The following is a 27,998-nucleotide window of genomic DNA, read 5'->3' as shown; positions in this document are numbered from 1 at the left end:
GAGCGCAAAATATTTTATTTAAGAATTTACAGTGTCAAATCTTACACTTAGGAAAGATCAGGGGCTCCCAGCTCCGAGGAAGCCGCGGGGAACGCTGTTGTTTGGCAGTCTCTACTGAAAGGAGAACAGAATCGGCAGCCTGGCTGAACCAGAGGAAAGCCAAGTGTCTGACTGGGTTTCAATTATAGAAAAGTAGACGACACCAACTGCTGCTGATCACGGCTGGAATTGAGTATGGACCATTATGCAAAAGTTTCTAATCCTTCCAAACAGCATTTTACTTCGGTTACATACAAACCTTTTAAGACATACATAAGGCTATCGAGATCTCAGAAAGGTGGTGTTATTCAGGGAAGAAAGGAAAAAAAGAAAACACCAACAATTGGAGACCAACACTGGAAATTTCACATTCACATTATTTCTACTCAAGGGCAGAAATTCAAGTAAAAGCAAATAATTTGGTGGCAAGTTCTAAATAAAACATGACCTAATGATTTAATAAATATTTAAAGTTTATTTCTCTCTTTGCAGATAATTCAGATTCATCAGTGAATATGAATGTTGCATATCATGGTTTTTAAGATTTCCTATATTAAACGTAAAGATTTTGAAGTCCATCAGTAGAGATCTAATCTGTCTACTTTTAGTATGTTTGAAATTCAGCTGTTAGCTAAGACTTTGGGCTTTTTTAGTAATGGAAATTGAAGAAGAGAGTATTATGCAGATTCTGGCACTCAACAGGAAGAAACTTAAACCACTTTCAAGCTGTTACCACCTTAATTATACAGTGCCAGCAGTTTGAGAGAAAGCAAGTAACTGTATTGCACTTAAAAGAACACTCACTCATCAAACAGTACAGCGTCGGCTATTATACAGAGAGCTTCTTCCAGACTATACAATTTGCTTTACAAGTAACCTAAAACCACAGACTACATACATACCGGGTAAGATCCAAATCAAATCAGTATTAGATTACAGTCACAGTTTTCATTCAATACAAGTCGATTTATTTGGATGAGCTGTGGCCCCCTCCCCCCCTGCCCGCCAAACATTTCCCAGGGGAGCATCTCCCATTTCACACCCCAAATCCCAGCCCTGGGCGATAAGCGTTAATTGTGCATGGTCCTCTTAAGGCCACAGAGTGTTCTGGTACAATGTGGACATGGTTTTTTCCCCCGCTGGGAGGGGAGCAGCCTTCAGAAATTAAGGAATCCCTGAAACTATGTCTTTGAAGGTCACACTAGTAGGCTTAAAATTAATTTAAGGAATAAATTGCCTATGCAATTTACAAATAGTTTTTGTAACAGACAGCAACTATTTCCTCCCTTGTGTCTATTCTTTATCACAGCAAAGCTTTTTCTAGCCAGTTTTTTTTAAAAGGAAAAGTTACATATATTTCACGTTTGGTAATGATTTGCGTAGATGAGGTGCAAGTAGGGAGACCCATGAAAAAGAAATCACCCATCATTAAATTTCTGTCATGTCAACTGCAGCCAGTACTGATACCACGTGCTGTAAGATCAAATAGTTCTTTGTATACTCAGAAGGTGAGAATTCCAAATATAAAGCCATTGTATTCTACTTCAATGTCGGATACTTCCTCTGTCCAATTCTTCCCAGCTTTGAACTTCCAGTGACTGCAGGAGACTAAAAAGGGGGAACAGGAATAAAAAAAAAAACCCACCTCTGTGAAAGTGTCATACTGGAGACAAAATACAAAAAGATAGCAATAAAGCTTTGAACATGAACCTGTTAAACAGGTGCTAGACTGGTCTATGTGCACATTTAACGTTCTGCATGCAACAGTCCAGGTTGAGTTAGCAAAACATAAAATCAAAATGCATCCAAGATGAAGACTCTGCCAGGTGATGTTGGCTATCAAAGCTCAACCACCCTTCTGAGGCAGCAAATTTTCACAGCAATACACATTTAAACGCTTTTCATCTCTGTGGCTCTAACAAGGCAAGAGAAACTCATCCTGCAGCAGCAAGGGCCTTGTTCTATGTGCAACAAGCCTCACTGTAACGCAGGTACCTGTGACAGCGAGACAGCCTCTCCTGTCACACAAGCTTTTAACCCCTCACACCGCGTTTCAGAACAGATGAAAAGTGATTGCAGCGTAGCAGCTGCTTGTTCCATTAACTTTATCTTGCAAAATTCCCAAATGCTACAAAGGCAGGGAAAGCTGGGGGTAGGGAGTTGGGGAAGGAACAGAGACTATGTTCAAAAGGCACCTGGGAGAGGAAAGGCGGAATTTGTACTGACTATGAAGGCCACGCCAAGTTACTTAAGAAATATAGGTGTGGTCTGCAGTCACTTAAAACAAGAAGGTTGAGCATGACTATGGTTTACTCAAGCAACATTTCACTACTCGGTTTAACTGTCAGGGCTGACAGGTCCATGGTTTTGTTCGACAGTTTGTTCAAAGCAAAGAAGAGGCCTTTACTCACTTGTGCAAATTGAGAGGGGTTGTAGAACGGTACCGTTCCTGCTGCAGGTCCCCCCGAGGGCGGTGCAGCAGCAGCCTAGGAGACAGATAACACCCAAGTTACGGAACTGCAGAGCTTCACTACCCCTCCAACAGTTTGCTTAGTCATACAGAGAAAATATTCACAGTAATAATGCCAACAATATGGACAGCACAGCGTAGTGTAACAACTGCAAAAAGTGCTGGTACGGTTTGCATCCATATCTTTCATATTGCTTGCTTAATGTAGGAACCGGCAAAACAATATCACATGCATTAACTGTAAACAGCTCTGAAAATCCAAAGCATGCAAAACCAAAACAAGACACCAGTGCGACTTCACTGAATTAGTACCTTCTACTTTTGTTAGTACACCTTAGGGCTTGCCCCCAAATAAACATTTGTGTTAAGTTTTGCTTTACCAAGAAATATCAGAAAGAGTTTGTGTCACCCCGTTATGGTGACCCGCTCAGTACTGGAACTTACAGCAGAGATGAAGCATTCCTTTAATTCCTACAGGGGCTTTTGCAGATTAAACAGGCAATGATAATATTACTGATTTGAGACTGGCAGCAGCAATGACAAGGTTTTGCTTGTGTGAGTCTTTCTAGGAGTTTTTTTGGGTTTTGTTTGTTTGTTTAAAATCAACTGACTTCTTTGGCATCCCAGAAAAGGGCTGATCTAAATTGTTAAGTGAATCTCTTACGAACATGAACAAAACCAAAAAAGCATGCCCGGATTACATGCATTCTCATAAACAGAAAAAAAATCTGAAGACCCTGTTTGAGTGTTAAAAGGAACACTACATCATTAGTCACTTCTAATGTTATTTCTGTGAAATGAAAAGAGGGGAAAATGACTGAAGTAGCATTAGTAAGTATTGGAGCAAATGCAAAATAAAGAGGGGAAAAGTAAATAAGTTAACATAAATGAGAATAGCCAGCCACATGTACCTGATTAAAATGCTGGCTTACTTCACGTGATAATGAACTCATTGAACTAGAGCGCGAAAGCTACAAAACAGCAAGAACACACAAATACAAAAAAACACAAATAAAAAAGTCGTCATGCATGTCACTGCTCCAAGCTTTCAGTTGTTTTATTTAATTTTAAAAGTCTCACTGCCAAAGGTTAAACCAACCTCAAGTTAAAAAAAAAATGTAAAGCCAGAAGTTAGTTTAAATCAAAAGGACTTCTTAAAGCACAAAATTATGTAGATATAGAAAACATTTAGTAGGAACAAAAGTAATGTTACTCTGCCTGGCACATGGCAACCTGTTCTTCTCTTTGTGTCTCACACTTAATATTAGTGAAATCATACGCATGCACGGAGACAAGAGATCCTCAAACCGCTACTGACATTTTACTCTGAAAAAGGCTTGTAAAAGTCTATTTCTATAGAAAAAGGAGATCACACCAGAGAACATAGGATGTAGAGGCTGAACTGATTGTGTGGACTCAGAGGTCTTTTCTGTAAAATTTGAGGCAGTCATGGGATTCCATCCTGGCCAGTCGTCAGCAACTGAATCAGTTACTTGTTTTAGATGGCCTGTGTTAAGTCCACTACAAATTAATGGTTAAAATATGCTGCAGAAGTCATTAGCTAATGAATCAATTCTTACCTCGCCTGACTGCGAGCCATCAGGGTTCGAGATGGGAAGTCCAGACCCAGGAGGAAGGACTGCAGAGTTTAAATACTAAAGAAAAACAAGGCACTTTTATCTTTGTTACTGTGATGCTACTTCAAATTCTGCTGTATTGATCCCATTGAAGCAAAACGTTACTACACATCAAGCCAGGTGCAACATGCAGTGTATGGCTCCTTCCTGTGTTCTTGGTCCCTTTGGTCACTTTTCAGGGACTTCCCACTTCCATTTTCACTTGCATTTGCCTTCTCCAGTTTCTAACTAAAACGCAGGGATTATGTTTGTGTATAACGACAACATGCTTTGTATGTACTGTGGCTAAGAAACAACTATTCAGAACGATAAGGACTTTTTAATAGGAAGTTTGAATTATATACACAAAGCATTCTTTCTAACCCACCTCTGGTTCCACAGCTGCAGCAGGATCTGCGTTGGTTTGATTTGCAGCTGGTGTGTGTTCTGGCGCACCACTGCCTTCCATTGGCTGCGGTTCTCCTGGAACTACAAATAAAGTGGGATTTAGTCAGACACACCATACCAGGGTGTTTGATTTCACAGAATGAGAAGCAGGGACATCAGCAGAACTGAATTTCTACAATATCAATGTTCTCCCAGGAAAAAGGTAATTTCAAAAGGGCAGTGTCAATGCCTCTAGATGCCTCAGTCTCTTATACGTCTGCAAGCAGGAGATGCACACAGTTCATACAGATAACCTTGGTGCAACACAGCTCATAGCGAAAGCAGGAAAAAAAAAAAAAAAAAAGGTAAGTGTGCAGGTAAGATCTCTCCCTCTCCCCAAATAGCAATCCTGGAACTAGGAACAGGTGTCAGAAGTGAGCACGAGATGCTGAGCAACACAGAACACTACACAGTTCAGATTTTGCTATTTGCATGGCCTGGCCGCTCTGCAATGGGGATGGGGGTGGAAAAGGCAAAAGAGAGAACCACTTTGCTTGCAGCATGCAGAGCTGGGCTTTACTAATCCATTTGTTTTACTGCAGTTCCCAGACTAACTCTAGATAGAACATTCTTAAATGTTCACTAAAGGCTACATAATACACATACCGTCAAAAGACACTTAGAGAACTACATAACCATAAATAACCATGCAACCTCCTTCCAATTTTTTCCACTTATGACACACCTGAGTTTGGAACAAACACATTTGCAGGAATTGGCATTGGTGCCAAGGGCGCAAAAAGGTCTGATGGCGCAGGGACGGCACCACTTGACTTGGTTCCACCTGGATTCAGGACATCAACATACCGGGCTCTGCTTCCGGCTAAAACAGAAAAATCCAGAAATAACAGAAATAAACCTTCTAGTAGTCATTGCCGTGTCCGTTTCGAACAGTCTGCTGGTTAAGCCATCTTTCAGAATAAAAAAGAAATGCTCCAGGGATACAAATGGTAATACCCAAGTCACTATACAGTTGTGACAGCAATCACAGTGCAGAAGCTTGGCACAAGCAAAGCCAGCAGCAGCCACAGCTCCACGATATCACCAAGCTGCCAACTGTTCCCAAACAACCCCAGAAAAGCCATGGCTTCTGTCTTTGTGTTTTATGCAAGAGAAAATTTGAAGTCTTCCATACTTCAAGCACCAATGCTGTTTGTTACCTGCTCTTCTGGAGAACATGTTAACAGGGGCGCTGGGTGGGCCTCCAGGTCCAGCTGGAACAGCCTGAGGAACTTTAGGAAATCCTGTTGGAGGTGGCGGGGGAGGTTTACTCTGCAGACAGAACAAGAAGATAATCCAACCACATCACTGATTGAGAGTTTTAAACCAAATATTTGTGTGTCGTCTTTTCCTTACCTATTCCTGAGCACATAAAACTGGGTATACAGACACATACCTTGTAATGCAGACCAGCATTGCTCATATTCCATCTGATAACTAATCCTGAGTGGCATTGCTACAACCCATCTACACTCACTCTAAAAGGAAACATTTACAACAGCGGTTCTTATCATTTGTTTGTGTTTGGAGACAGATCCTTGAATTACAAGGATGGACAGGATGTGTGATTTTCTTTGCTTTACAATGCATTACATATTCAGAACTATAGACTCTTCTTTTTTCCTCTGTATTGTTTGCAGCAGATGAATTAACAAGCAATTGCCTAGGTGATGTCAACCTCTATAAAGAGATACATCGGACTAAGTTTACTCTAAACTCCCTTGTAAATTCAATCACAGTTACTGGATTCACACAAGGAACTAAAGATACAAATGGTTCCATAAGGGATGTAGACTATAAGAACATGTAAACTGTTTCTTAGTTTCAAAATGTTGCGCATTTTAGTCCAAATTCAGTAAGAGGCAACTCTTAAGAGCCAATGACAGATTAAAGAAAAATGTGTGTCAGTACAGGTTTCAGTTTTCCACTTGGAGAAATAAGAGTCTCAGATTTTTACCTCCTCTTCTGGTTCATCCAGATTAACCCAGCGTTGTTTCTGTTCATCCCAAACAATCTACGAGGAAATCACAGTCAAAGGTTAGGAGTTCAAAACACAGCTGTTAAACAAACAAACAAAAAATATTGCAACATTTTTTTAAAAAGCCTGTCTTGGAATAAGCATAATCTTGAAAGTTTTACACACACTCGTTTACTTGTCAAAACAATGTTCATCTGTCATCCAGGTAAACACACTAAAAAATATAAAGGTTTATGCAATTTAGGGGCCTTACTGATTTGTTCTTGTCATCTGGAAGGTGAGCTTCATTCTTTCCTTTTCCCATCAGCCAGCGAAGCCAGTTTCCACCAGTCTAAAAATAAATTCATCTATTCAGTTAATTATCTCAACCCTTGTCTTTACAGACAGATTAAAATAAAAATTCATGCAACAATTCATTTTCTGTTAGAGACTCCAGCTCTGAGCCCAGAGTTGAGCCTAATAAATAGAAATAGTTTAGTGAGGACCTCGGACCTGGAGTTACGACACAGACTAACAAATCTCCTCTAGCTTCTTGGAAAGTTTACCTTTCTTGGTGCTGGCTCCTTTTTAGTTTCTTTTTTAGTCTCTTTCCCTGCAGGAACAGAGGGAGAAGGAGAGGGCTGGTTTGCTGCAGAGTTGGATCTCTCTCGTCCCACAGAATGAGCAGAGGACTCTGACGTCGTTCGGGATCTCCGTCCGTAGCCCTATATTACAAATACACAGGCAAGTCCAAAGTCAGCACTGCTGAAGTGATGGATTGCATTTCATTTTGCTAAACAAATTCCTTCTTTGGAAAGTTATTAAGACATTAAAAAGTACATTAAAAAATTAACATAAATAAGAATGAAGATTCAGCAAAAGAGCCCGCTGGTGGCATACCATATGTGCTGAAGACTGAGATGCAGATCTGGATCTTCGTCCTGGTGCCTGGTTAGACATAAAGCCAGGACATGCTTAATAAGCAAACAGCTAAATACCTGACACAACATTCACTTTTTATCACAAATTCCGACACAATTAAAGATATCCCAGCTGGTTCTTTAGGTACTTCTAACTCCTCTGACATGTGGGAGGTGCCAAAAAAGAGCTGAAGTCTGGTCAAGTAACTGCACTATCATGTAACTGGTCCATCAGGAAGAGATAAATCAGGGTAACCAGCCCACAAGAGGAGAGAGAAAAATGCTGCACCAAGGAGTGGTTGCTGCGTTTTTCTCCCCTCCAACATTAGGTTGTTCTTCTAATTTTTGTATGGCAACTCAAAAACAAAAAATTAAAAAAAAAAAAATACTATGTATTTCAAAAAGGGATTTGGGATTTTGATAAACACCTTCCACATTTCCATTTATGACTGAACTGTAGTCAATACTACGCTTTTAAAACTAAGTCACAGAACTGTCTTTAAGGCCTGCTTGCCTCATCTGCAGATGTATGCTACAAGCTCTTCTGGCTATGAAGAACCATTCTGGGAGATGGAAGAGGAAGGCAGGGCAGAAAAAGATCAATCTAACTCTCCAGTTTTATTTTTTTCTACTAGTTCTTCATTATTTATTATGAAGGGGAAGGATAGTGGGGAAGAAAAACTAAGCTTCAAGTCTTGCTGAAGAGCAAGACAGATCCCAAATACACTTTTGTGCTTGCAAAGATCCGCAATGAAGCTGACAATTGCAGAGAAATGTATGAAATAAGAGCTACCATGCTGGCCATTCTGCCATAGAAATCCTCCTCTCTCTGTTCAGGGAAAGAGTTTTGTGAAGGAGACTCCGGGGCAATTCTCTGCATTCCTTAAAAACCAAATTATATTATGTTAGCTGAGAGGAACATCACCACCACCACACCCAAACAAACCAACAAACAAAAACATGCAAAAAACCAAAACCAAACAACAACAAACACACAGAAAAGCCCCCAAACCCCACAACAACACTTTAAAGGCAAAAATCTTCAGGAGTTATTAAATATGTGCTAGAAAGCACCTGGTCTTTTAAAGAATGTGAATAGCAGTTGCGGTGATTTTTTTTTTTTTCTACTGCATGGGTATTTTATTTGTTGTAAAGAGTCACAGCAGGCTGTGGGATGCAACCATCACTTTGGGGCAGTTCGAGGTTCTTCCCATCTCTAACACAGCTCTGCCAAACCTGTGCCTGACTTCACACGTGTCAGGTTCTGCTGTCACATAATTCAAACTGATCAGGGTCCCAGAAGCTGATATCCAGAGGCAGAAAATGCCTGAGGCTCCAATCACAGACCTTGCAAACAGAACTGCCAACCCCAGGGCACTCAGTGATGATCTGTTAGAGGCTAAATGATAATCTGCCAAGTCTGACCTCACTTGTAAACTAAGCCAAATAAGCAGGATGAATACTATAACCTCCCACTGATGTTTCTGTACCATTATATGGTGTGTTTAAACTTCATAATCCAAGACTTGACTTACTATTTTCTAAATATCGAGATATTTTGCAGTATTCCCCAAAATATTTCATTTCTGTTATAAGGAAGGAAAGCTGTTTATTAAGATCCCAGACCTGTTTCCAGGTTTGTCTGCTCTTCTGCCCGCGGTTCAACTTCTTGTGGTGACCCTCCCGGTGGTAGCGCTGACCCTAAATACACTGGTGATGGTTCAATTCCGTACGGAGCTGAAAATCCTGGAGGTGCAAAGCCAGGTCCCGGACCAACAGACTGAGAAGCCACTGAATAGAAAGGGACACTTTGGACAGGTTCCTGGTCACCAGGAGGAATCATCGCAGCTGACCCATCAAGGACAGCCTGAGGTACTGCAGCACAAAAAAAAGTGAAGAGTTATAACTGAACAGAAATTCCAGCATGTGAACCTTTTACCTTATGAATAAAATGACACAATGAAGAAGTGGAATCGCACTTTTTACCACCCTCTTAAGCCGTTTCTTATACCAGAAACCCGAAACATTTTATTTTCTCTCTGTCATGAAGCAGAACACGAAACACTAACCTGAAGGCATCAGCTGTACACTTTGCATCTGTTGAGCCATGTTGGGTAATAAGGACGCAAACAGGGGATTTTCAGCACCTGGACCCATGTCCCGGCCCACTCCTGCTCCATCGCACTGGCTGGCACGGTCTAATTCAGAGCTTGGAGTACTACAGGCGTACGGTGGGGGGGTGGATCTGTCTGCGTTATAAGCTATTGCACCCTCCTGCGCAAAAAACCAAGATATTATTAACCGTACCGGACATTAAGTTAATAACCAATGGAACATATAGCAAAGGAAATCTTAGGTCAAAACAGCACATGGGTTCTTTTTAGTGTTTAGTCAAAAAAATGAGTTGTCAGCCATTTGCAGGCCAAGTTCAAGCAAAACATTTAGAGGTTTTTGTTTTTAAATGGAAGCTTAGTTAATTAGCTGAAGGTTCAAATTTCTAACAGATCTCTTTATCTGTCACAATCTAGCTACACTAATTCAGACACAATTTCTTTTTTTGGGGCAAGCAGATCCTCTGCTTACAGCAGTTATTGCAGCCTAATGAGCCTCGCAGTTCTTACGTTACAGTTCTAAGAACAGCCTGTCTCATAGAATGTACACAACCCTTTAACAATTCTGTATTGAATCCCAGGGCACGGAAGTGTGGTAAATCCACTTGGTTTAAATCATAACACTCGCACTTCACAACATGAATATATCATAAGGTCACTTCACGTGCTTCTGTAATTAGCGGTATAAACAAAACCATCTAAAAAATTGCATTTACACTAATCCTTAAAGGGAATGCTTCACGTTGAAAAGTCCATTCTGTACCTTGATCTGTCCATCCACATGTCGAAGCCTTACTAACCATGAAGGTTCTATGGAAGATTCCTGCTCTGGCTTTTCTTTTATCTGTGGGTCGAACAGCCGTAGTTGTGAAGACATCTAGAGAAAGGAATCATTGTAAAGTTTCAGTTAACCAGCTGACAAAGGGGATTTTAGCCACAGCTTACAACCTACAATATTAAGCCACAAATACTTAGTTCTTCCTTATGTTACCTGGATTAGCTGGCCGATAAGTACAGGTGAGTAGTAATGCGGATCTTTGAGGACAGTTCTGGAAATTACTTCACAATAATGGAAAGCCTGAGCAGCAAGTCCCATTTCAGCCAGTCGGCAAGCATAGATGAATTTGAAAACCTGTGGAACGCAAGCACGTGAAATAAACACAGTGGTAAGAACATTCTTAAAAGTATCAAATGAAAGGCAGTCTGTCATTTCAGCGGAAAGCTCAGATATCCCATTATCACATCTATAGTGTGCTGGGGAAAAAAAAAAAAAAAGAGCGAAGAAGCATTGAATTCTCTTCCACCCAACGTATCCAATGAAAGTTATCCATTTGTCTGCAGCTAGTGCCAACACATTCTGCTGGATTTTTCTTTTGGAATATAGTTACGATAACAACAAAGTTTAAAATTCTGAAGTTCAGAATGCACAGATAAAAATTGGAAAAGATTACTTAAGTGACAACAGGAAAAGAGCCATCTTGCACTAAGTTATCCATGAATGTTTCATGTTACAATGGATAAAATATTTGCTGTGCTGAATACAGCAAATGAGAGATTAAAGCCTTGCATAAAACCTGCTACAAGAACAACAAAAAAGAAACAGCTCTTCACCTGGAAATTGGGCAAGCAGCCAGGCTGAGTTCCTAGTGACTGCGCATATTCGTAGGCTTCTGTTCTTTGAATGGCTTCATTGGTGGCAAACTTAAAAAATGGCAAGCTATTTGAGAAGGGGAAAGGAAAAATATTATTTAACATTAAGATTATACATGCTGACAATAAATAAATAAAGGCAATCAGAAATGAAGTCAGAAACATAGCTCTATTAGACATAAAATGTCAATAACTTCTACTCCTCAAACAAGGACAGGGCATCATATTAAAAAAAGTTACAACAACAACAACAAAAAAAGGAAAGCCAAACCTATGATTTGATCCAATTAGGACAAGCTTTGTTGTCTTCCTTGTGTAAACTCCAAAACCAACTTGGGCCATAAGGTAACAAAAATGAGCAGCATCCAGCAGGCCTTTAGAAGCTGTAGAGAAACAAGCAACAGAACTCAGGATATTTCCTCTCAGTGGCACATTGTAATTCAGTGTCCCGTACTCTTTTGGCTTTGCATTCAAGTATCTTCGCAACAGAAACACAGCCACAGAAAACTGTTCCACTTTACATCTTACACAGCAGTTGCTTGTTAAAAAAAAAAATAATCTGAGTAATTAAAGCTTTTCCTTCAGTCAACCCCCTGTTCATTCCCCAAGAGTTACCAAGAGTGTCTCCCATGGTAGCAATGGTCCTGGATTCCAAGTCCACGTTATTGGTCAAGTTGGATAACACCATTGCTAGATGAGGCCTCCAGTCTCCCCATTTCTCATCTCCACAGCACTAAAATTAGAATAATTACTGAGTCAAATCAGTGGCTGTAGCTCTGTGTGCGTGTTTCAACTTAAAAAGGACTAAAACAACTTATCTGACAATTCTAGGAGAAGCACATGGGAAGATTTCTGTTGTGAGCTACACTGCCTACTGCAGCACCTCTTTAGTCTCAGGTGCAGCTCACACTGGGATCTTACCGTGGACGCAGCCGGCATCCTTCCCGACATGAGCTGGTACACAGTCTGCAGAGGGTCATTAATTGGGAGACTGTTGGCAAATCTACAGAGGCATTACACAGAAAAAGAAAACAAACATAGGGTGAGCAGTTAAAATGTACTTGAATCTAGCTTAGCTTAAGAGAAGAAAGTGCTGTTTGAACATACTACACCGAGTAAGCGATTGCCCAGTGGATAACTATCAAAACCAGAACACGATTGTTAACTGGATCTGCCCTAGGTCAGTCCAAACTAGGGAGAACCTCAGCATTCTCCCCATGCCAGCTGACAAGACCTAGCACATGAGTTCACAAGCTCAGGAAGCCGAGATAAAAGTTTTTCTATCTACAGACGAAGCACCCATGAATATATCTGCTTCTTTCGAGAGAATGAAGGGTACGACAGAGTTACTTGGCTTTAACAAAGTTGACGGCTGGGGTTTTGCAGTTTTTTCAAGGCCTGAGTAACAGCACCTGTCCAGCAAGGCCACAGCAACACTGTCCAAATACCCCTTAAATGGAACAAGGGGCACAGAATAACTTCTCAGGTTTAAGTTAACCAGAAGGCCCCAGAATAAAAGGTAATTATGTTAACTGAATATACAGGTAAAAAAATTAAAGCACAATTCTTGCATGAGCTACTGAGGATAACTCATGATTTTGGTATTAAGATGTCTGAGCACTAAGTCTCTACCTCATTAGCAAGACAAGTAGTCATATTGTACTAATCAACAAGCAAAACAGTACCTGGTCATAACTCTCGCATGTGTTCTGCTGTCCATTTTGCTGGCAAGTAGCAGAGCATGGCCCCACAAACCATGCTTCATGGCAGACTCCAAAGCATCCTAATTAACACAGAAATTAGTTTCCTGGGAATAGGTTAACATACTACTCAGATAAAGAATGACTGTTTTACAGTAGTAGTTTGGGACTGTATTTTTAAAAACGTTTGTTTAGATCAAATGCTAACACATGAATATAATTTTGTTTTATATTATAAACTGCAGGGCATAACAATTTTCCATATCAGTGTAATGCAGTGCCATGAAATCGTAAGTGCACTGCAAGTTGCAAAAATTATTCTAACTGATGTCTAGAACTTTAAGATTTGCGAAAAACAAGTAAACAAAACGACACAGGCAGTATTTGGAACAACAGTATAAGCATTCACCTTCTTGCGGCCGTAAAGCAGCAACTCTCTGAATCTCTCCGTCTCTTTCTCAAGACTGTCAATTGTGGTTATGAGACTATCAGTGAGAAATGAGAGCTGGGCTTCACCAGATTCTTCTTCCACTTGTTCCAAAGCCTCATTAGTGAAATCGATCAAATTTGCCTCATTAGGGGACTTCCCAGGAAGCCACACTGTTTTATGATCTCGAAGCAAAAGTTCAGCCAGGTCTGTTCCCACAACGGTCTATACATGTAGAGAAAACACAGAATTAAAAAATCCTTTATTTCAACATTGCCTTCATTTTATTTGTCACTTCAATAATGTGCGAATATCAGCACTTCTGAGCACCTGAGGACAAGTGACCAGTTTAACTGTTCCATCAAGCTGGGAACTATTCAAAGTCACTATACTCATATTGCTGTCTTTTACATAAATACTATTTTGTGTATGAAATATTTTAGGACAGATAAAAATTCGAGCAGTGAGACATACCCCATTCTGCCTGCACAACAGTACAATAAAGTCCCAAAGCAGACTTGCAGATTCTTTGTCAATTAAATTTTCGTTTTTAAAGCACTGTGTAGCTTTATTTTGTGCAAAATTAATAACATCCACTTTATGGGTGTCATCCCTGGGGGGGGAAAAAAAAAAGTTTTAGTGAGACAAACGTAAATATTCAGATCACTATTGTGATTAGTATGAGGAACAAATTTAAAGCTGATGTATTATTTAAGCAGGTGAAAAGCCACAAATATTTTAAGTCAGTTTAAATCCTATAATTTGCAGACAATTAAAAGTTTGATGAAGAAATGACCTCTGAATGCATGAAAGGTATTTCTGAAATCTGTAGGAACATACTTAGCAAGAGGACCAGGAAATGCTCTCATCTCTTCTTGCTCTGGAGAATGTTGTAACATAGTCTAAAACACAAATACAAACCGTAAGGAATTCTTATAACTACGAATTTGCTTTTCACCAATAAATACTCCAGACCTGAACAAAACCCATAGTCTAACCAAGCCTATTGCTCTTAAAAAAATACATACGGTGATTTGCAACCTGCACAAGGATAATAAATGCGGGAATCTACTTTACACAGAAGTCATTCTGTAGCAAAATATAAAAATCTTCCTTCTATCTCCTTAATAATAGAAAAGAATCATAGAATCGTTTAGGTTGGAAAAGACCTTTAAGATCGTTGAGTCCAACCCCAAACCCAACACTGCCAAGTCCAACGATTTTCCTGATGCTGTTCTAGTACTGGTGTACAATTCTGCTCCCTTCTAGGGATATTTTATTCATGACTACATCATCTCTCAGGAGCAGGATTTTTAAAGTTCCTGGTTTACTTATGATTACAGCCCAAACAGATAAATATGAAGGATATATGACTGACATAGAAAAAAAAAGTCAGGAAGCTACAGATCCAAGTTTCCTTCTCCCCTTCCAAAAAAATGACCTGTATTGAACCACCTCCCTTTTTCCTTTGAGACTTTACCTCCATGCTGTGTATTTCCACCAGAGCTGGCTGTCCTTCCGAAGGCAGGTTTGGCAGCACTTTTATTAAGAAGCCCCCAGGGCCAAACCTGGCACAGATATGAGGCACTGAAAATTTCTCAGGCGTTGAGGGCCTTAAAGGTGCTGAAGTCAGAAGAAAAGATAAAGTTAAGAACAAGTAACTGGTCTGGCAACCACGTAAACTTGCTGACGTATTTATCCAATTTCGTAATCCTCCAGTACTAGTGGAAAAAACCCTGCCATTCAATTTGGCTAAAGTTTATACACAACAATTAATCAGTTCCATTATAGGCCCAAAGATCTTCTGAAGGTTTGCAACAATAAGAACAAAACTAGACTACAGAACTTTAAAATCCACTTATTTTCTCAATGCAGAGGCTTTGATTGTCTCAGACACATTTCTGTGATCTCCATACAAACATGACACATCTTCAAGGAGTTAATGATATACTTCAGAATACTCTGGAAAAGCTTCCCCAGAGAAACATTGTTTTGTTCCACACTGAAAGGATAAGTAAAAAAAGTTCTGGAGAAATCTGAAGTTTAAGTTAAACTTTATGTATATTCCCCATGAAGCACAAGCAGCGTAGTTAAAAATCTATCTGAAAAGACATCTACGCTTGCAAGTATGCAGTATTTAATAGCAAACACTGTCTAGCTACTGCTGCTGTTCTGCGATATAACCAGGTTTCAGCAAGCAAAAAGTTATCCTTACACTGGAAGGGAAATGAGACTTTGTTCATGTATAATTACACTGTAAAACAGCCTTTTTTCTCCCCCCCCGTTAACAGGTTCAACAAATACACTACAAATACAAACGGAAGTGCAAACTACTACTGGTAGACAACCTCACAAGCATGGTGCTGTCCCTCCCCCCTCCCCAGTGGTGCCAATACCTTGTTCTACCGCCGGCCATCCTGGTTCAGCCGCGTAGCCATAATCTGTAAAGGGCTGCTGTCCATCAAAGTTAGCAGGGTATCCGCCATACGGATAATCTGTGTGGAGCGACACTGCCTGCGCCGTAGTTTCATAGGCATTAGCCGTTAGATCGTGATTACTTCTATACAGCTGGCTCTAAATAGATCATATTAGTAATTGTTAGCAGAGAGCATGGAGTTACACAAAGCGAGCGATACTGCAAGCGTGGACTCAGGACAGTGTCTCCCCCCAGCTACAGTTCTTTATACTGTTCATAAATCAGGTTTATTACACCCCTGCATTTGAGAAAGCTGCCCTGCACGACACCTGTGGCAAGTACGGTCAGTTCTGTCACGACAGAATGTCTGTGTGCTGGTATCCAGAATAACGTTCTAGAAATGACTTACAGGTTCAAGTGTTGCTGTATCAGCCACTACGGATCAGAGTCGGTGTTCACCTCTGCTGCAACACTTGGACAGAAAATCTTAAATTGAGATTTTCTCAAATCTGAATGTCTAAATGACTTCGTGTGCCTCAAGATGAACACCTAAATGATCTCCAGTACTACTTCCAATATTACTAAATGAATTGGAGTTCAGACTGGAAAACCACCTAAACTTCCAAGAAATGTAGCAACACATGAGACTACAGTTAAAGTGACGTATTCCACTAGTGAAAGACTATATGTCAAAAATTACCCAAATATTCTGTGTTTTCCAAGTATTTGTACTTATGGCATAAGCAGATGAGTAATCAGTTAGATTTGGGTTTTGCTTTTAAAGCCAAAATAGCATCATACAAATATGGAGTTAGTCTTTTAACACATACCAAGGTCAGTAATATCATTCATGCTTGTGAAAAGCAAAATGACATGAAACTGAAAGCCAGACACATTATTAACTACAGCCAAGCACAGTAAGGGCAAAGTTCTCACAAACAACAAATGGATTCAGTAGAGGCAATTTTCCATTTCTCTGTGTGTGGCAACTTGCACAGCTGAGTGCTGATTTTGGTTAAAGTTCTCTTGACAACTGTGATAAATATTAAGTTCAAAACTATATTACAAAACAGACTTAACTTACAGAATAGAAGTCTTCAAAATACATATTCCCCAAGCTAAACCCAGAAATATTTCTGTATTTCTAATGTTTCTCCCACCCTGAACATAGAAAAAGACTCAACTGAAAGAATACTGGATGTATGTGATCATTTGAAACTAACTTGCTGAGAGCGAGAGCTGAAACTGCTCTGGTGACTGTGAACGCTGCGGGAGCTCCGGAGACTGTGCCCAGAATGCTCACTGTGCACACTGCGCCTATCGAAGTCATCACCATAAGGATCTCTATGAGGTTCAGATTCATCATCAAAACTTCCAGCAAAGCGAGGATCGTATCTCCAGTTATCTTCATATCGGTCATACCTGAAGAACGAAGAAACACACAAAGTAAAAATGAACATAGCCACCCATATCCATGAGGGAAGTGACTTCACTGTGTACCTGTCAGGAAGAAAACTGTACCTAACTTCGGACTGGCTCTTAGATTAATTACTAGATTGAGGTTTGTTGGGTTTTGTTTGTTTTTTTACAGTAAGCAAACTGACATTTCTTCAAGTTCAATCAGAATACTCAAGATCAAGACCGTCATACTCAGCGTCTGTTCTAGGAAAACCCACAGAATGTTCACCTGATCTGAAAACAAGTCCTACTGTCTGAAATCCTCAGAGTGACCTGACAGCACATCTGTTTTACCTTGATGGCCCATGTTAAAGCTACAGAAAGGACCAGCAGCATCTGTGAAATATGTGCAATACTGCATTTCAACAGCCTGCTACAGGACGCATCTGCGTTCCTAGAGAATATTGAGAAGATTTTACTAACAAAATTGCATGATACTCTGAAATCCTGATGCCTAATACAGCTACCATCGCAGCTGATAAATTCTGAAGGCTTTGGGGCAGATCTTCAGCAAATAAAGTAATATTTCTGTTAGTGCACAAGCAAAGCCTCAGCCTTTTTGCCTTAACACTTACTGCTGCAACTTAATTTTCTGGTGACACATTTGACTACAGGGGACTCAGCCCTGAAGAAACTGATACCAGGTTCTCCGCCTGCACTCAGACAGACACACCAGTTCTCTGATCATCAGCATCGAGGCCACGCACTGCCCTGGATCTGCAAAGAGCATTGAGAGAACATGGATCGAACGGACAAACCTGCTACCATATGGATATCCATCTCTCTTCTGGTAAGGGTTATGTTCAGCATCATACCAATACCTCTGGTCATAACCTCTAGGGTCTCTGTATCTGGGGTCGTACGCTGATGGGTAGTGGTCCCAGCGACTTGGATCTTTGGAAAATAAAAATAAATGGTTTAGATATTGGAAGCCATTGTCTATAGCCTTTTTCTAGTCCTTGCTCTTTAATTATACACTGATTTGGTCTTGAAAGCATATAGCAAAACCAAAATAACGTACTTAAAGCTATGTAAATATGTCCACTCATTTTCAGTTAAAACAAACAAACCCACAACTAAAAAAAAGAAAAAAAAAAATTTCACCCCTTTCAGAGAAACATGGTTATTATAGTTAGCTAGATACTCCTGAAGGTACAGTGTTCACCATCAGACAGAGATCTTTTCTAACAATTTTAAAACTCGATTGCAACATGATAACTCAAATATTAACAGAATCTTTGTGATCAGTCTTCACAGAGTCATGCTAAATGTCTCACGATGTACACAGATGTTGCTTAAAATCCTCCCAGGCACTAGAAAAGCAATTATCTTCAGATTCACAATGCCGGTATGGCTCTGTGAGCATTCACATAATTATGGACGAACCCAAATTCTAGTCAGAGTCAATTTCTGTTTACACCCACCTGAAATCTGCCTGCAGGTTACACACCAAGGATATACCCCAGTGAATGACAGGCTTGCAACACATTGAAGAAAACTTTTCTGTAGATTTACGTGGTGTGCTTTCACAATGGAAAGACAAACAGAAGTCTGGTACTGAGGAAAAAAAACCCTTAATTCATTTTATATTTACTACTTCTACTGAATAAAACCCATACAATGAGGAAGGCTCGGTCTTAAGAACTGAAGAAGGCCCAAAGACCAATTTTCAGCAAGTATAACTTTACTCTTGGTGGTTGTGGAAAGGATAACAGTTTCGTTAACATGTTCCCATAAATTTTTGCATAAACCTGAAATTTTCCATAGAAAAATTCAGAGTTCATGTTGATACCTTACCTCCATAATCATATGAGTTTGGGTAATAACCTGGATAATAGTCACTCCATCCACTTTTTGTATAATAATCTTCAGTATACCCTTGCCTGGAAGAAAGCCCACAGGTATAAAAAGTTACTATTCCTCCTTCAATCTCTTCTAAAGTCAGCAGGAGATATGAAGAACTACATGCAACAACTGATCAGGTAGAGTTTCATACTTGAATGCATTTACAGGAAATCAAGGAATCATAAAATTAAGACTTTACAAACCAATATATCACTAATGTGTTATGTGCAATAAAAAGCTGACAGCCCTTACTAAATAATAATTTAGTGATGTTCGTAAATGTTACATTTTTAATTTGAAGACTGATCCATGAGTGAACTACCAACAACAAACAAATGCTACAAAGGTTTCCATCACTTCCAAACAGATAACTGGGGTTCTTTCTTGGAAACCTGCAAATCCATCCACCAGATAATGCCACAGTAACATTTTGTCATTAATTTGGAGTTCACACAAATCAATTATGCAATAATCATCAGGAAATAGTAATCTCTGGAAGGTGATTTACCCAGTTTAGGAAACGCATACCTAGAAGAAGGCCGGTCGGAGCAGTGACTGGCTCTGGAACTGGGACGTTCCGGCTCAGCATAGCGGTAGCTCCCAGGCTCCACGTACGCTGTGCCGCTGTCATAGTGTCGGTACCGTGGGTCGTACTGCCCATAGCTGTCATCCTAGAAAAGAGATGGACGTGTACGGTGAGAGGCATCCTCCCTCCAAGAATTAATCTTTAAAAACAAACAAATCACCATCTACACCACAACTGTGGTACCTGAAGTGATGCAGATTAACAGACTACAGCACAGCTGTTGATACCCATTGTGGCAAGTATATTCAAGTCTATTAACATCCTACTCTTAAGAAAAAAAACAATGTCTGGACTAAAGGCAGTTCAACCACTACGCTGGTCACTCTGCTAAACTGTCAGTAATTCAAGCAGCAGATGAGAACCAAATCTGAACACCTGGACAGCTGAGACAGTTGTAACTGCCAACTTTTTGCAAAGAACCAGGTAAACTGCGATATCTGTGCCAACTCAAAGTAACTACTTAAAGTTTTTATGATCTTTGTATTGTAGGTTTTGTTACTGCTATCTGGATTTTCCCGACAACTAAATACTTAACGGGAATTCTATACTGAATGTTGATCATGACACAACTGTTTAAACTCATAATTTGAAGATGAAAATTACTGATACACACTGAGAGGAAGGGACAAAAAAATTTACCATGTAATAAAGATGAGCTGCTGTTCTGGGGTCTGCAGGAGGATAAGGTGGCGGATACGGAGGCTGGTAAGCATCGTAAGGATGTCTGTAGTAGTAGTAAGGGTTCTGGGGTGGACCAAAGGCCTCCTGAGGAGTTTGAGGCAGGGATGGACGCTGCAGGTCTTGCTGCGCACTTGGCGTGACCGACTGACTGGTGGTAGATGGGGCTGTGGAGGGTGGAGCACCCGATGGCTGCCCAGACGCCAACTGCTTATCAGGACTTGTCTGATCGCACCTTGTTGTCGGCTGCGCTGAACTCGCTTCTTGGGAACCCACTGGTTGCGGATGGTTATTGAGCACCTGGTTCTCGTGCTGCTGCGACACCTGCATGACTTTAGTCCCTGTGGCAGCCTGGTAGTTCAAAGGAACTGAGGATGACCCAGAAGATGGTGGCTGCTGCGTTTGAGCTGCTTGCATTTGTGGTGGAGACAGCAACGCTCCCTGTACAGCTCTGTCTGATACAGCCTGCACATCTTTTGTCACCTGTTGATAGAAATGTTGGTTGTCATGCATCTCAGGACCCACCTGACCAGCACCACCAGCTGACTGTTGAGGATATACTGGACCACCAGGAAGTGACTGATTATGCACCTGTACAGAATTACTTGCACTGCTTTTCTCCAACGTCCGTGATACTGTGAAGTCGAGCGCTCCAGCAGCTGCTTCTTTGCTATTTGAATGATTTGCAGAATTATTAGCCTGTACTACAGAGTTAACAGGGGGCACTAGTGGATTTGCACTTCCACTGGGGAGATTCGTCCCAGGAGAAACAGATGAGTTAGACCCTGGCTTGCTAGCAAATTCAGGAACAAAACCTTCCATATTAACATTCTTTTGCCCTTCTGGAGCCAAATTAAGTGGAGTTTTCATAAGCAAGTTTGCAGGCTGATTAGAAGCAGTATCAGAGGAATTAACAGGGCTTTGTAATAAATTATGTTTCAATAGACTAGTATTTGGAAGTGCATTAACTAATAGAGATCCAACTTGCATCATAGGTAATGGCATGTTTTCCCCAGAAATGATCCCACCAGCATTTGATGTTTGGGGACCCATTGCAGGCTTGTCCCCAACCCCAGAGTCCTTCATTGGCTGATTGTTTTCATTGCTGCTTAGCTGATTAGATAGAGAAATAGAAAAATTAATTGGCTGAGCCAAGTTATAGCTCTGATTAGGCTGAGCAATCAGGATAGGCTGATTTTGCAAAGACTCTGTAGGTGGAGAAGACAACAAACTTGCATAACCGGAACTTGCCTGAGACTGAAGTGCCTCCTCTTCTCCCATTTTGGGAGGATTCTCAAGATTTTCAGAGGATACATTTCCATCTTGGGAAAGCTGCACAGGAATAGTCCCTGGTTTACTTGGCTGCTGATTAGATGGGACTTCTTCTGGTGGTTGAATGACTTCCACCGTTTGTTTGGCAGGTACGTACACTGCAGGAGCAGCAGGAGCCAGAAGAACATTTCCCCCAAAATTAGGTAACTCATTATGAGCCCACAAAGTTGTCGCTGGGCTATCACACTTCTTAACTGCCCCCTGAGCTCTTGTTGAGGACCTTCTCTCAGATACTGATTGTAAGTTTTCCATAGTAGGTCCAGAGTGCAAGATATTTCCAGCTTCCCCAGTGACTGCAAGGGGCAGTGGGTGTACCTGAGGCAGGAAAATAGTTTCCAGATTATCTGGTGGCTGTTCAAGATTGCCTGGGGATGCAACTGGCACAGCTGTATTCTTCTTGATATTCTTTTGGTTTGAGTGGTTCTCTCTTAATTCAACCACCATCTTCGCTTGGTCAATCTCTGCAGGTTTGATACCAACTCCATGGGACCTCACAGGTTCAAAAGAACTATTTGCACTTGTCTGAAATACTCCTGTAGGCTTAGGAGGACTCGGAGTTGGAGGCTGGGATAGATTACCGTGGTAGTTCTTGCCCAGGTTTAGCTCACTTGAATCACCTCCCAAGGGAGAGGAGTCAATCTGTTTGAAAAAGACGGCAGAAGATTCTTCATCGGGCTTCCCACTTTCTTGCTGAATAAACGTACTGACTTGCTCTTGAGGCCTTGCGGAGCTAGAAGCGCTCCTATGACTGATGTTGCTGTAGTTTGAAGATACACTGTCTGGTCGGACAGGGTGAGGTAATGAATCAGGTGCCTCCAAATTTGGTCCTCCTTCAGCATGGCTCACGACAGCGTTCTTGGGAAGCGCGTGACCTGGAAAGGATCCGTATCTGTACAGATCAGGGCCCGCAGCCGGGGATGCAGCACTGATGTTGCGGGGTTCACTTGGCAGCACTTCTTGATTCTGAATGCACTCCAGGTTCTCAACGTTTTCATACTGTGACCCACCATGTTCAGACGTGTCACCTATACGTGTCTTGTCGTCGCTAGCAAACATAGAGTGCTTAGCAGCCTGTGTTTCCTGCTGACTTACAATTTTAGGAAAGTACTGGGCATCCATGCCTTTTTGTACCATCTCATTGGCTGAACCTGTACCAGTCTGCGCCTGAGAGAGAACATTAGTTGCAACCCGCTGAGGATGCATTGGTGGGTGATACAAAGATGCCAAATTTGTCTGACAAGCATCAAACTCTGTTTTCTCAACTATGTAATTTTTTTCAGATGAAAGTATTTCTTCATTTTCTGCCTCATCCCCTTTGAAAAACATGGAGAGAGTTCCTGAATCTCGATCTGTGGGAATAGGTCTATTTGACATTCCAGACGTATCTGGAGACTGGTTTTTAGGGTTATTTTCCTGAGCTGTGGGAATGACAAAACTGGAGTCTTGCAATTGTGGCTGTGGATAAAACTGTTCCTGGTATGGTTGATTTAACCAAGCGTTAGTCATTTCTGCATTATGCCTAAACATATTTCCAGGCTGGATGCTGTTCATGTGATGACTATTTGCAGAGCCATTTTTCCCATTCTTTTCACAACCAACGGATAAAGGTGCTTGCATGATATTTTGTGGAATACCTTGGTGTATAGGGCCCTGCTGTAAATTTGTCTGTGGAGGAAGATGAGAAGTGCTAACAGAAGACTGAGAAACGTTCTGAACGTCAGTCTGAGAAGACAGCTCAGGATGGGGCACAAAATTTCGAACCGGAGACTGCAGGTTACCTGGAACAGGCCTCCACTGAGATACAGGCTGCTGAAGAGGTGGAGGGAAGAGTGCTGTTGCATTGGGTCCTGAAGGAACATCATTTGGGTCTCTGCTAACATCTTGTCTGACTCCAGGTTTGTTTGATGCAGACACCATTCCAGGATGCACACCGAAAGAATTTTCAGCTGCTGCTCCTGTATTATAATGCAATGGTACCGCAGGCCCATGGAGTCCAAAATCTGCATTTGGATGCACTTCTGCAGTACTATTTATAACATATCCTGGGGACGGTGAAGTAATTGGAACATTAGAAAACGAACTGGTATTTATTCCTGGTTGAGATACAGGAGCTGATAAAGATGTATGCGGTCCATGAGGATTGTCCCCTGCACGCGACAGTGAAGCATGCAAAACGGCTGGCTGCGGAAACCCCGCCGGGGAAGAGCTTTGCATAACCAACGCATTGCCCTTGGATGGATTATCTAAAGGGGAACCCTGTGGAGTTTGTCTGCCAAACGCAAAAGGGTCTGTCACAGGCTGCACTGGGGCAGCTGGTGCATTTCCTCGTTTACCGAGTGAGCTGTTTCTCCAGTACATGTTCCGGGCGATGCCTGCGGGAGCTGGAGCTGCAGCTCCCGCTGGAACAGGCTGTGGAGGCTGCTGCATGGTGGCCTCAGCCGGTCAGGCGCTGGCTGACAAACTAGTAGTGGGTGCCACAGACAGATTCCTTCTTCCACCCTGTTAAGGCAAAACAGACGACAAGTCAGTTTCCTTTCTCACAATACATGCAGCACTTCAGCAATTTCTATTTTAGAAAGGAAATTACCCAAAGAACTTGAAGTGAAAAATATCTCTCCTCCAAAATGCATAAGAAATGTACACATAACATTGTATTTCTAAAGCCAAGCCCAGTATTAATGCTGTGTGGTAACTATGCACATTCTTTAACCACCTCATTAACAAATAGCTCCAAGTAAGAGTAATTAAACACAGTTCAGTCCTGTACAAATGTTAAAATCTCAGACTGTTGAAGCACCAATGGTGTCGCACTTTCCCAAATTTGTTTTAAGCACAAGTATGGCATCACAAACAAGACACAGCAGCAGTCAGCCTGCAGTAGAACTTGCAAGCACTATGGCAAGCTCAATTTAATTAGAATGAGTTGAGAAATTATTATCTAGCTCTAATTCTGTTAGAGACAATCTTCAGCTCTGTTGCAGCATCGCTTGATGTGAAGGGACCTTTTTTCAGGTAAGATGAGAAGCAAGCACCTCAAGAAAGAATTAATCAGATGTTATTCCCCTCAACAGAACACAGTTCAGTTTTGTTTTAATAAAGAAAACCTTGTGTAGGGCAGTAGCATTATTTTGAGAAAGACAACTGGGTTTTCATCACAAATATTCTCTCTTCTAGATGAATGCCTCTTAATAGAAAAGCTGCATTTAAGAATATGAAAGACAATCAACTCCTCCCACCTTTTAATTAACCAGCATTCTCGCTTTAGCACTAGTGGGACTTTGGCCCAGTGTCAGAGCTATGTCTGCGTTTCAGGGTGGAAAGGACAGGCACACAAGTATTCCAACTCTGCCAGCAAGAACTCCAAACAATACCCGTTACAAATTTGGTACACAGGAAGTTTGGCAAATTATAAGAATCATGTATTTTTCAATTTTATCATCCCTTAACAATGTGGGGCAGGGAGACAAGCTGAAAAAACTGGAGTTTTTCTTCAGAACTAGTCCAGTTCAGCTCAGTGAAGTTTTAGCAGCACGTGAGTCTTGTTTTCTAATAGTACACAACAAATACGGTTTACATTGTGTAGAATGAAGTACCCATGGCAATTGTCTCACACCAGATGCGCTTCCGTTTACAGAAGACAGACAAAAGCTGTGAAATTTGTAGGTTTTTTAAGATTCAGCATCTTGTCACTAATATAATGAGAAGCCAGAAAAGTCAGAAGTTGGTAATCAAGACAAAATTTCAATAGATATGGAGAAGTTCAAATGCAAGACGCTTCTGGTTTCCAGTCAACAAAAATACATATTGAGTGACCACTGCCTAACACCATGTATTTCATAAAGGTTTAGAACGAAAAAGTTTCAATAAAAAGCATACTGACTGGTACCACATGATCTATACAGACTTTATCAGACATCGGTAAAATCTCTTCTGCTCATCACTGCAGAATCCAACAGTCCTATGAATAATCCAGGTCCCTCTTCCAGAGGCCTGAAGTACCAATCAGAATCTCTCAATTTCTCCACATATCTATATATTTCATAGCCATGTCTTAAGACTTTGTAAATTGTTAAAACTTGTGTTTTGTTAAAATGGTAAGGAAGACCAGGAAAGCATTCAATAGAAAGCTTCATTAGTTTCATGCTTTACTTGCATCTGTCTTCAAAATTCTTTTTAACCCACAGCTGCCTGTTGCATTCCTATCAAGGAACATTTCCAAAAGGGTTTTAGCGCTTTGCAATCTTGTCTCCTACAACGAGGTGAAGGTTTTCCAGGAGGCCACATTCACTGCCAGCATGTTCCCAGGGAGCCCTGACCAAACACCCGCCTCGGCTTCCACATGCTGAAGAAACCCCAGGCTCTTCTGGACATTCCCAGCTATTTCTCATCATGTTCTCTACTGTATTAACTGCAGAAAAAAAATCTTCCCTCCTTCAAATAAACTCATATTTTTATGCAACACACTGCAAAGTGGGGAGGGAAAAAAAGCTCATTAAAACACCTTCCAAGGCACCTACTGCGTGGAAAGCACTCACTTAACAAAATGTTGATATCTACTCTACCTAACAATTCTGTTCTTACTAGAAAAGTTGTTTCTGAAATACATCTGAGCACAAAAGTCGACTGTTTTTACAACTTACATACTCACTTTCAAATTTCTAATGCAGACTTCACTCCTCATAGTGTCTTATCAGATGTACACAAAGAAAAAAACCCTAATACTTTACGACACTTTGGTAACACCCAGTACCAGTAATTAGCTAATTAAAATAAGTGTAGAGTTCTATTTTAAAGCGCTGGCTTGCCACTCCTATAACAAGGTCTCTAATGTTGTGTTAGAGAAGTTCAACGTGAGGGTATCAGATTCCTTATAGGGGAAAGTTAATATTAACAGACTGCACACAGTAGTAAAAGCATGCAAGATTTGAAGAATTAAGGGCAAATAAAGTGAACGTGCCCGTGTCACCTAATTTAAACAGAAGATATCAACTCGGTGATACTGACCCTCCCTGCCTCCAAACCAGTATTCACAGAAATGCTGATCTGAAGAAATTTATAAATGAGAAATAACTATGTAAGTTAAGAACAATCCATCTCTGCTTTATCTAGTTTGGAAATTCTTAATGTTCAGCAGGTTAATTAATGGATAATGCAGAGCAGCCTGCTAAACATCAGTCACCAGAAATAACAATTACAGAAGTTGTTTCCAGATGTGCAAGAAAATGCTACCAAAAAGGAAAAAAAAAAAAAAAGATTAAAACTATCCTCTAGACAAGGCCATCAATAAATTACACCTGACAAACTCTATGTCTGTGACTGGTTTAAACTCCTCTGTGAAAATTTATCTGCATGAAGGAATAAATTATTTGGGGGGAATTAATTTAATCCTATCTCTAAGGGACACAAGCTAAATAATTTACTGTTAGACACGAATAAGTATGCCAACAAAGCAGGTTACAGAGTACTAATATTAAATCTCATGTCTGCCTATACATATGTACACGCACATGTGTTTGCATATGTATGATCCAAATAATAAATAACGCGTTAATGCACACTGAATTCTAACAACAAGAATAACGTGAATAAAAAAGGCCGCTGCAATCTTGAAGACAAGAGTAGCTGAAAAATGAGATTTGCTTTTTTAAAATCAGTATCTGGAGCACTAGTTTTTCAGATTGTTCTTCTGTGCAGACACCTGCACACCTGTGGACGACACTCAGACTGATCTCATTCTACATTTGTTCTGGAATGGAGACCCCGCCGGTCGCTCACACCAGCGGCTCCCGGACTCTTCCAGGCAACTGCCCCACTGAGGCAGCACCAGCTGCTGCTCCAGTCAAGCACAGACCCGCGACACTGGGCAACTCGAAAAAACAACCCTGAGTGGTGACAAGTATCGCGTCTCAACAAGGGAAACACACGATACGGGACATCGGGCGATACTTGTGGCCGCAGGATCTTTTTCTCTCCCCCTTCACACGGAACACTCCTGGGACACCCCGAACCCGCCGGGACGGCTCCAGTGACTGCGCAGGACCCGCCGCTTCACGCCCCGTGAGGTACCGCGACCGGGGCCGAGACCGAGGGAGCACCGGCCGCCGCCAGCCCCGGGGCCCGCACCTCAGGCCCTGCTCTCCACACGGGATCCCCGCCCTCCGGCTTCCCCCGGCGCAGCGCGCCCCTTCCCTCCGCCGCCCCCGCGGTACCTGGCAGCCCCCGCGCCGCCGGACGCCCCTTAGCAGCGGGCGCCGCCCCCCCTCACGGCCGCAGCACCGGCCGCCTCCGCCGCCGCCATCTTGGCACATCCGGCTGGGGAGTTCCGCCGCCGACGTGTCACGTCGCG

The 27,998-nt window shown here is 41.4% G+C and overlaps 1 protein-coding gene across 5 annotated transcripts; it reads right to left on the bottom strand.

Annotated features, from left to right (window-relative positions):
• On the bottom strand, positions 1 to 27,998 carry SEC16A (SEC16 homolog A, endoplasmic reticulum export factor). 5 transcript variants are annotated; one of them, XM_065648412.1, is made up of 33 exons: positions 27,862 to 27,998; positions 21,572 to 24,151; positions 20,282 to 20,803; positions 19,585 to 19,727; positions 19,009 to 19,094; positions 17,970 to 18,105; positions 16,977 to 17,175; positions 15,734 to 15,911; positions 14,818 to 14,960; positions 14,178 to 14,239; positions 13,812 to 13,950; positions 13,320 to 13,562; positions 12,896 to 12,993; positions 12,132 to 12,213; positions 11,826 to 11,943; positions 11,482 to 11,593; positions 11,172 to 11,277; positions 10,552 to 10,692; positions 10,324 to 10,437; positions 9,519 to 9,723; positions 9,076 to 9,324; positions 8,243 to 8,331; positions 7,430 to 7,477; positions 7,096 to 7,254; positions 6,804 to 6,881; positions 6,530 to 6,586; positions 5,733 to 5,844; positions 5,258 to 5,395; positions 4,514 to 4,614; positions 4,090 to 4,164; positions 3,421 to 3,480; positions 2,451 to 2,525; positions 1 to 1,647 (listed from the first exon to the last, which is right to left on the bottom strand). In XM_065648412.1, the coding sequence occupies exons 2-33, from the start codon at positions 24,077 to 24,079 to the stop codon at positions 1,579 to 1,581; spliced, it is 6,645 nt and encodes a 2,214-aa protein (XP_065504484.1). In that variant the 5' UTR covers positions 24,080 to 24,151; positions 27,862 to 27,998; the 3' UTR covers positions 1 to 1,578. The 5 variants fall into 5 exon arrangements, with proteins under 5 accessions (XP_065504484.1, XP_065504480.1, XP_065504483.1 ...); XM_065648408.1 differs by having other exon boundaries at positions 20,282 to 24,151; XM_065648411.1 differs by having other exon boundaries at positions 15,734 to 15,851; positions 20,282 to 24,151.

This window comes from Caloenas nicobarica, chromosome 19, assembly GCF_036013445.1.
Source record: "Caloenas nicobarica isolate bCalNic1 chromosome 19, bCalNic1.hap1, whole genome shotgun sequence".
NCBI classification, from domain to species: Eukaryota; Metazoa; Chordata; class Aves; order Columbiformes; family Columbidae; genus Caloenas; species Caloenas nicobarica.
This window is presented reverse-complemented; position numbering and strand designations above follow the sequence as displayed.